The sequence below is a fragment of the Solea senegalensis genome, unplaced genomic scaffold, assembly GCF_019176455.1.
Source record: "Solea senegalensis isolate Sse05_10M unplaced genomic scaffold, IFAPA_SoseM_1 scf7180000013380, whole genome shotgun sequence".
NCBI lineage: Eukaryota > Metazoa > Chordata > Actinopteri > Pleuronectiformes > Soleidae > Solea > Solea senegalensis.
The window spans coordinates 42,501-51,707 of NW_025320813.1; the positions used below are offsets into that span (position 1 = coordinate 42,501).

The window sequence follows — 9,207 nt, forward strand, 5'->3', positions numbered from 1 at the left end:
GTGATTTATGGATTTAACACAAAACACAACGTCACATGTGAACAATCAGACATTGACTGATCAATAATCATCTTTAAACACTGTAACCCTTTCAAAATAAAATGTTCCTTCTGGATTTTTCCAGTTGACGTCTTTCAGTCTGACTCTTTGAGTCTTTGAGTCTCTGACTCTTTGAGTCTCTGACTCTTTGTGTCTCTGACTCTATGAGTCTCGGATTCTGTGAGTCGCTGACTCTTTGAGTCTTTGAGTCTCTGACTCTTTGTGTCTTTGACTCTATGAGTCTCTGATTCTGTGAGTCGCTGACTCTGTGAGTCGCTGACTCTTTGAGTCTCTGACTCTTTGAGTCTCTGTCCTAGGCTACATTTGATCGCAGTTGATGGATTGTGATGGTGACAATGGCTGATGATAGCACCACACTGTGGTCACACTACTGATGACACCTTCATGTTGTCATTACTAATGACACAAGCGCCACCTTGTGGTTGAACTTGTGTCATTGCTGTGACCTGATCACTCCACGGGCACACCGTCCACGCCGTCCACAGCGTCCACGCTCTCCTGGGAAACCTCTGAGTCCAGAGAGTAGGAGCTGCCATTGTCCTGAGCGTCCCTGTTGGCCTCCCCAGAGAGTGCAGCAGCAGTGGCGGCAGCTGAGGCCCCGCCCCTTCCCCCCGGCTCTGCAGCGCCCTCACAGAAGTGGGCGGAGGCCTGGAAGAGCTGGCTGCAGAGGCGGTTGTAGCGGTGGTAGCGGGAGGGTTTGCCCGTGTGCGTGTACATGTGCTCCTGCAGCTGGCTCTTGTGCGAGAAGCGGAGGCTGCAGACGGCGCAGGCGATCTTACGTTTTCGGGAGTGTAGGACACCGGGGGTGGGGCTGTTCCCCCCTCCTCCCCCCCGACTCCTTCTGAGCTCAGCAGCCAGCTGATTGGCCAGCACTTGGCTCTGCCTCAGTGCTTCCTCCAGACATCCTGCGTCCATGTGGTCCTGCCCACGTGGAGGCCCCTCCTCCACGCCAGTGTCCAGCACCCTGCTGTGTGTTAGTCCCTCCATGAGGCGGGAGGGGTCAAGGGCGTGGCTGAACAGGTGCTCGCGGAGGCCCTCGGAGGACAAGCAACGCTCTCCACAGCGGGGACACAGCAGCACCAGGGGGTGATCTTTAAACAGGAGACTTTGACTGGGACTGCTGCCCTGTGCTGGAGACGGTGACCCCGCCCCCAGAACCTCCTCCCCCTCTGCGTCCTCCTCCTCGTCCTCGTCCTCTACCCGCTCCTGCTTGATCCGAGTTGAGATGTCCGAGTCGTCTCCAGATGCCACAGAACAGACGGTGCGCAGTGTCGAGGCGTGGCGGTCTGACGGAACTCCTTCCAGTCCAACAGTGAGGGACAGCTGTGAATGGGAGCGCCCGCCACGACCAGAGGACCGTCCATCGTCAGGGGGACTGCAGGACACTGTGGTTGTCTTGGGGACCCTGGACAGCTCCTTGTTGGCCAGCTGGGAGGAGATCTGAATGCCGTATAGGTTGGACATGCGGACCACATCGGCAGTGCCATCGGCGGTGCCCTCCTCAGGTTTCCGGCACAGCTGGTGGGCGTGAAGGAACTTGATGCCGTCCTGCAGACGGCTCTGGTCCACCGGCTGTTTGGGACACATGCCCGTGTACATGATGTGCAGCAGGTAGCTGAAGACGTCCGGCTGGATGTCGGTGGGCTGGATCTTTATGCACTCACTGTGGACAGACATGTGACAGTGAGGACAGGTCTGACACCAACGGACACTAGTCTTACAGCAAACTAGTGAAGATTACTGTGACCTGGATGAGGGACAACCTTCGGAGACCAGAGAATAAACGGTCTTTGACTGACACAGGACACCTGGTCAGATGCTGGTGTGTTTGGTTTCCAATGATCTCAAGTCAGGTTTAACATAAACTTACAGTCTGTTACACTTTTACATCAAACACTTCTAACTCGACTTTACTCTCTCCTCCATCAGTCATAGAACCTGACAACGTTCAGTTCATACTAAACTGTGACGGCCTCTGATTGGTCAGAGAGCGTCCTCACTGAAGAGTCCTGAGCGACGTCAAAGAGACAATGTCCAACTGTAGATCAAAGTGAAAAAGCCTCTTTCACTGGGTTTTCACTTCAGTGACTGAACCATTCTGTCAACTCATCTGAACTAATGATTCTAATGAGTTTACTGATTCTAATGAGTCTACAGATTCTAATGATTCTAATGAGTCTATTGAGTCTAATGAGTCTAATGATTCCAATGAGTCTAATGATTCTAATGCGTCTAATGAGTCTAATGATTCTATTGAGTCTAATGAGTCTAATGAGTCTAATGGAGAACAACGAGACTAAACTGAGTTGAGTCAGAACTGTGTGATATGGAAAAATGACATCATTGATAGAACAGTTCTGGACCGGTTCCTGACACCGTTCACACACACACACTACATGTAAACATGGAGGAACTCCCTGAGACACCTGGACTGATGGATGAAGATCATCTTGAAGTAGTTGGAGAAGGCGGCGAGGACGGCGCGGTGAGCTTTGAAGTAGACGTTTCCAATGGCGACGGTGCAGTCGCACAGGAACCCAAACTCTCTCTGAACATTGAGCTGCTGCAGCAGGAAGAGGCTGTGAGACGACACCTCCATGACCCCTGAGGAAGACAAGGACACGTCCAGCTGAGACACCACAAAGTCCACTCTGAGGACAACTTTTAATGGTTAAGAGTGATTTTTCTGCATAATTATAAAACTAACTAGTATCATTATTTATTTATTGTGACCATAACCAGCTAATGACTAACACTGACCATAACTAGATAATGACTAACACTGACCATAACTAGTTAATGACTAACACTAACCGTAACCAGCTAATGACTAACACTAACCGTAACCAGCTAATGACTGACCTGAACCATAACCAGCTAATGACTAACCTGAACCGTAACTAGTTAATGACTAACACTGACCATAACCAGCTAATGACTGACCTGAACCATAACTAGTTAATGACTAACACTGACCATAACCAGCTAAAGACTAACCTGAACATTACATTACATGTCATGTAGCAGACGCTTTTATCCAAAGCGACTTACAATGGAGTTGAGTACAATCAGTCAGGGGTGGAGTCAAACTTGCGACCATGATGTATTTCGCACACAGGGTACCGATCTTAACCACTGAGCCACCCCACTAAACCATAATCAGTTAATGACTAACACTGACAATAACCAGCTAATAACTAACACTAACCATAACCATAACCACAATTAATATCTCAGTCCTAAACTTAACCAGTTCCTCAGAAATGAGGTTCTGCCTCATTAGGACCAGGTTTCTTGAGGACTACTGGTCCTGACAAGGTCAGTGTTTATGACACACACACACACACGCGGACGCTCGTGCGACTAAACAACAGCACGACTCGGGCGCGTGCACATTGTGTCGCGCGCCAGGCTGCAGCCTCCTCATCATCCGTCTCCTCCACGTTCACCTTCTCGCTCACATCGCACGGGCGCGTGCACGCCGCCTCCACGCCCATCTCTCTGAATGCGACGAGCACGCGCGCCGTGCCCGCCGCCGTTAATCAGACTCTTACCGCACAAATGTCCAGATTGTCTCGGAACCGGGGAAGATTTTGTTGCTGCGGAGGTGATCCCGCATAGATCCGCGTCACGTCTCGCGAGAGGAAGGTCAAAGAGGCTGGTCACGTGATGCCATTGCGTTACCTACTGACAATAATCAATAATCCATTAACTGCATTTGTTTCATAATCTAAACAATCATCAGACGTGATTTTGTTTGTTAAAAAAAGAAAATAAAGACAGTTTATAATATTTTACAAAAATATAATATTATGTGTACTATAGTCACAGTTTTATTACCGTGTGTTTGTGTGAGTGACACAGACACAGCGGCCTCTGCTGCTGAGTCTGTGAGTTTACATCACAGCGCACAGAAAGTTCAAATGTCTGGAGTATTATTTATTTATAATTATCCTGATGTCACATCGTGTCACAAATGAGTCACATGGTGTCACATATTATATTCCACACTCAGATTACCCATTAGATTACACTCTTAGATTACACACTTAGATTACACATTAGATTACACATTTAGATTACACACTTAGATTACACATTTTACACATTTAGATTACACACTTAGATTACACATTAGATTACACATTTAGATTACATGCTTAGATTACACATTAGATTACACTCTTAGATTACACACTTAGATTACACATTATATTACACACTTTGATTACATGCTTAGATTACACTGAGATTACACACTGAGATTACATGCTTAGATTACACACTCAGATTACACGCTTAGATTACACGCTTAGATTACACGCTTAGACATTTGAGAATTTTGACAAACACCGATCAATGTTTTTAAACATTTTCTGAAACAAACAATCTATTAATCAAAAACTAATCTACAGATTAATCGATGATGAAAACCATTGTTAGTCTCAGTTCTTTTTGTCTCTTCAGGGTTTGAAATCCTTTGTTCAGATTAACCTCAGTGACACAAAGTGACCACACGAGGCAGCAGAGGACCAGCAGCTAAAATCACTGATTTTCTCTGTGGACTTTGGTGTGGGAGAGTGAGTTGTTTACGGACTTCAGTTTCCTGTTGGAAAAGTCTGTTTTTCTTTTTAATTGTGAGGCAAGTAACCGCACTTATGTTTAACTTAATAACATACATGTTGTTGGGTTCACTGGGTTTCTGTGTATTTCCTGTTTTTAAGTTAACAACAAAATAAAGAGAGCCGCTGGGTCACTTTATTTTGAAAAAACGTATTTTGTCCGGAAGTCGTGTGTCATTCTCTGTGGTTTCCTGAATGAGTGCGGAAGTTCTTTCATCCAGCAGCAGAAAGACCAGAAGAAGAAGAAGAAGTAGAAGAAGAAGAAGAAGAAGAAGAAGAAGAAGAGTCCGTCGCTCCTCTCCGTGCGGACACACCGACTCTCCGCTCAGGAGCCCGGGAACATCTGCACAGCCGCCGCCGGCAGCAGCAGCTCGTCCGTCGGCCTCCACAAACCGCGGTGAGTCGATGACTTTATGTCCGGGCCTGCTGCTGCTGAATGCGGGCGGCCGTGCGGGGGTGGCGGGGCTGGCGGGGCTGTTTGCGGGACACGTACCGTTAAATACTGTCAGTCACAGCATTTTCCAAACTGTACATCCGGTATTTCCTTTCAAAACAAAAGCAATAACGAAACAAATAGTCGAACTTGTAATGAGTTGAACTGAATGAGCCAAAAAAGTTAAACAAATGTTTTAAATTAAACTGAATCCGTTTGTCCCCGTAAACACTCGCCCCTGTGCCCGTTTCGTTTGGTTCGTTACTCGCTCTGTCTATTTTCCTTTGTTTTGGAGGAGTGGTTTCCGGTAGGCTCGGTGCTAACTGCTGCTAGCCTGTCCCTGCGGCCTCTCCCTGCGCTCTGGCCCGGACCAGACCTCTCCTCCTCGGCGTCTCTCTCCGCTGCGCTGCGGCCTCTGGCGGCGGGGTTTCTGGTGACTGTAAGCCGCTGGTGTCGCTCTGACCCCCGCGGAGCTCATTTTCAGCTGCTCTGAAAACACAAACGGAAAACGATTGAGACGAATTTTGAAGACTTTTCTCGTTTGTTATTGTAACAGTTGAAAACCTGTGAGTCCTGAACTTAACTGGAAGACTCCACCCACACTTTGAAAAGAGTTGTTGCTATGGTTACAGCCAAGCCGTGAAATGTGCGGTTGTGTAGTGTGGACAAACAGGAGTGGGCTTTTATTTCGAATTCATGTCCGGTCTTAAGAGTTAAGAGTGAGGCCAGGACTGCAGTGTTGTTTCCTGTCAGCAGCTGGTTCACGTCAGTGTGTGTGTGTGTGTGTGTGTGTCTGCAGGGCGATGGCGAGGCCAAGTCACAGTGATCATGTTCTCCAGCAGCTCAACAACCAGCGCGAGTGGGGCTTCCTGTGCGATTGCCTCATTGCCATTGGTGACATTTACTTCAGGGCGCACAAAGCCGTCCTTGCAGCCTGCAGCTCCTACTTCAGGATGATGTTCATCAGGGACCAGCAGGGGACGGGTCGCCTGGACCTCAGCAACATGCAGATTAGCGCTGAATGCTTTGACCTCATCCTGCAGCTCATGTACCTTGGACGCATCATGGTGGGGAGCTACGAGTTTGAAGAGCTCAAGGCCTCCATGGCCTACCTACAGATGTACTACATCCCTGACTCTCTGGAGGACCTCAGGGACATCAGGAGCTCCAACCTCACCCCGTCTTCCTCCGCCTCCTCTTCATCCAGTTCCTCCACTGGACCTGCTGGCGGGAAAATGATGTTTGGCGTCCGTATGTATGAGCAGCAGAGGCCCGCTGCACAGGAAGCAGAACCGAAATCTGTCAGCAGCACCAGTACCACACGACCTACAGTTCCGGCACCGGTCACCAGGTCGGTGGTTGTGGTAGAGGAGGTGGCGAACACTCCTCTGATCGTGGCACCACCGGCTGTAGATGGAGCACTAGAGCAACCATGTGACTTAAGAAAGAGGTCCAGCGGCAGGAGTTCCACGCTCAAAGACCGTCCACGGTTTGGTCGCACCTACACCTGCGACGACTGCGGCTTTGTCTTCAGCTGTGAGAAGCTTCTAATCGAACACATCCTCACTTGCACGAACCGGAAAGCCTTTCATCCACCGAGAGGAAACGCAGAGGGCGACAACGACTCGAGCAAAGCTGAGAGCTCTGCGTCAGAGAGCACAGAGGAGCACAAAGTCCTCTGTAAAGGTGAGGATGACTGGCAAGAGGCCCCGCCCAATTCTGACCTCGCCATCAGGTCAGTGGCAGCTGGGACCGACAGAGAATCCGGGTCGACTCGGAGTGTTTCCATCAAGACTGAACCGGAAGAAAGCCTGTTCCCTGACATTGAAATGGTCCGTGTTGGCGAGCACACTGCCCGAGACTGTAGCTCGCAGTTCAACGATGTGACGCCGAAAGACTCGCAGAGGGAGAAAATGGGTTTGGACCGTGAACCCAAGCCAAGCGTGTCAGGCGTGGAGAACGGAAGCGAGCCTTTTGAAGTCCACTTGTCCAGCAGTGACGATTCGGGGATTCCTGCGAAGCTTCGAAAAGTCAAAGAGGAGAAGCAGGACACAGATTGTGCCCCCTGTGAACTGTGTGGCGCGCTGTTAACGGAGGAGGACAAGTCCGCCCATTACCTGTCCAACCACATGGGTCATATCTGTGCCTGTGGACGGTGTGGCCAGGTGCTGATCAAAGGTCGGCAGCTCCAGGAGCACGCGGAGCGCTGTGGGGAGTCCCACGGCGGCGAATCGGACTCGCACGGGGAGGACGAGGTGCTGCTGCTGGAAGAGCAACAAGGTGTGGACGAGGGTCTGCTGGAGGCCGCTGACCTGGCCTGTCCTCACTGTGGCCTGCTGTTCCAGAACGAGAGCGTGGCGCTGGAGCACGCGCTGTCCTGCCACGAGCAGGAGCTGTTCCGCCCGGTGCTGCTGGACGAGGGAGCCGAACAGGATCACCGTCGCAAACACTTTTGCAGCATCTGCGGCAAAGGCTTCTACCAGCGCTGCCATCTCAGGGAGCACTACACCGTCCACACCAAGGAGAAGCAGTTCACCTGCCAGACCTGCGGGAAACAGTTCCTGCGGGAGCGTCAGCTCAGGTTGCACACCGACATGCACAAAGGCATGGCGCGCTATGTGTGTCCCGTCTGTGACCAAGGAACCTTCCTGAAACATGACCACGTTCGACATATGATTTCTCACCTGTCCGCCGGAGAAACCATCTGCCAGGTTTGTTTCCAGATCTTTCCTGGTGGAGAGCAGCTGGAGAAGCACATGGACGTCCACCTGTACATCTGCGGTGTTTGCGGGGAGAAGTTCCGCCTCCGTAAAGACATGAGGAGCCACTATAACTCCAAACACACTAAGAGACTATAGAAGCGGCCTCTCATTTACACCAGTTGGTCTAAGGAAGCCGAAACTGTGAGAACAAACTGATGCACTTGAACCCAAAAAGACATAATCTGTCATCTTTAATCTGCACCTTTTTTTAGAATATGCATCAGTGAGACAGGCGTGTGCACCACATGTTCACTCACAGCTTTACGTCAGGAAAAGTTTGTCACCATTAAAGGGATAGAGACACTTTTTTAAAGTGTGGTTACACACATAGTCAACACTGACTTACCCTGAGCGCCCCCTGCTGCTTAGAACGAGCCTGAGACACAGAGGTTCACTCTTAGTGACAACATGGCTTATCAAAAGACTTGTGTCATAAAATCAGTGTCCGTTTAAGTCTCACATCTGCGTCACATGATCATGTCTTTATCTGCGTCACATGATTGCGTCTTTATCTGCGTCACATGATCGCGTTTCTATCTCGGATTTTCTAACATGATGGCGCTGTTTTCTATCTACATCTGATGCATCATGATATCATGATGGCGTTTCTATCTGCGTCACATGATCACATGATTGTTTATCTCGTCACATGATGCGGACAATGACACATCACATCTCTTTATCATGATCTGATCGTCTTTATTTGATGGCGTCTTTATCACATGATATTACATGATCGCGTCTATCACATGATGGCGTCTCGTCACATGATCGCGTCTCTATCTGCGTCACATGATCGCGTCTCTATCGTCACCTGATGGCGTCTCTATCTGCGTCCATGATGCGTCTCTATCTGCGTCATGATCGCGTCTATCTCCACATGATCGTCTATCATCACATGATCGCGTCTATCTGCGTCACATGATCGCGTCTATCTGCGTCACATGAACGCGCCACAGTTATTAGCTGTGTGTGTGTCAGGCTTGATCTCAACAGCAGGGGGCGCTCACAGTGTGTCAGTGTCACATCCAGCCACACTTCAAAAAAATGATCAGAATCAGTGGAAAAACAATCACAAACATTAAGAACCGATGTTTTCAACAGAACCAGAACTTTAGGTTCTGTTAAAAAGGTGCAGGTGGTCAGTGAAGTGTGTTTCAATGTATGTACCAAAGTCACATGGGCAGAGATGGAATCAGTCACAGGTCTGTGGAGGAAACTCCCATCATGAGCTAACACAGGGGGCGCTGTGGCTCTGTGTTCTGCTCACATACATGTGTGCAGTGTTGGTCTGGATCCTGATCCAGGTAACGGTGTCATCATCGGTCAC

The 9,207-nt window shown here is 49.4% G+C and overlaps 2 protein-coding genes across 2 annotated transcripts in view; one reads left to right on the forward strand and one right to left on the reverse strand.

Annotated features, from left to right (window-relative positions):
• Positions 1-3,696, reverse strand: part of zbtb25 (zinc finger and BTB domain containing 25) — a 3,867-nt gene extending 171 nt beyond the window's left edge. The window contains exons 1-3 of the mRNA XM_044015389.1: positions 3,615-3,696; positions 2,487-2,664; positions 1-1,723 (exon numbers count right to left, since the gene is read on the reverse strand). The exon at positions 1-1,723 is cut by the window's left edge and continues 171 nt beyond it. Coding sequence (XP_043871324.1) covers positions 511-1,723; positions 2,487-2,659 — 1,386 coding nt within the window. The 5' untranslated portion in view covers positions 2,660-2,664; positions 3,615-3,696 and the 3' untranslated portion in view covers positions 1-510. The remainder of the gene's footprint in view (positions 1,724-2,486; positions 2,665-3,614) is intronic.
• Positions 3,697-4,875: 1,179 nt separating this feature from the next.
• On the forward strand, positions 4,876-8,333 carry zbtb1 (zinc finger and BTB domain containing 1). Its single transcript, XM_044015386.1, has 2 exons — positions 4,876-5,079; positions 5,915-8,333. The coding sequence occupies exon 2, from the start codon at positions 5,919-5,921 to the stop codon at positions 7,971-7,973; it is 2,055 nt and encodes a 684-aa protein (XP_043871321.1). The 5' UTR covers positions 4,876-5,079; positions 5,915-5,918; the 3' UTR covers positions 7,974-8,333.
• Positions 8,334-9,207: the final 874 nt, after the last annotated feature.

Bases quoted from the DNA above. Each gene is read 5' to 3' on its own strand.
- zbtb1 (XM_044015386.1), top strand. From the start codon at position 5,919: ATGGCGAGGCCAAGTCACAGTGATCATGTTCTCCAGCAGCTCAACAAC.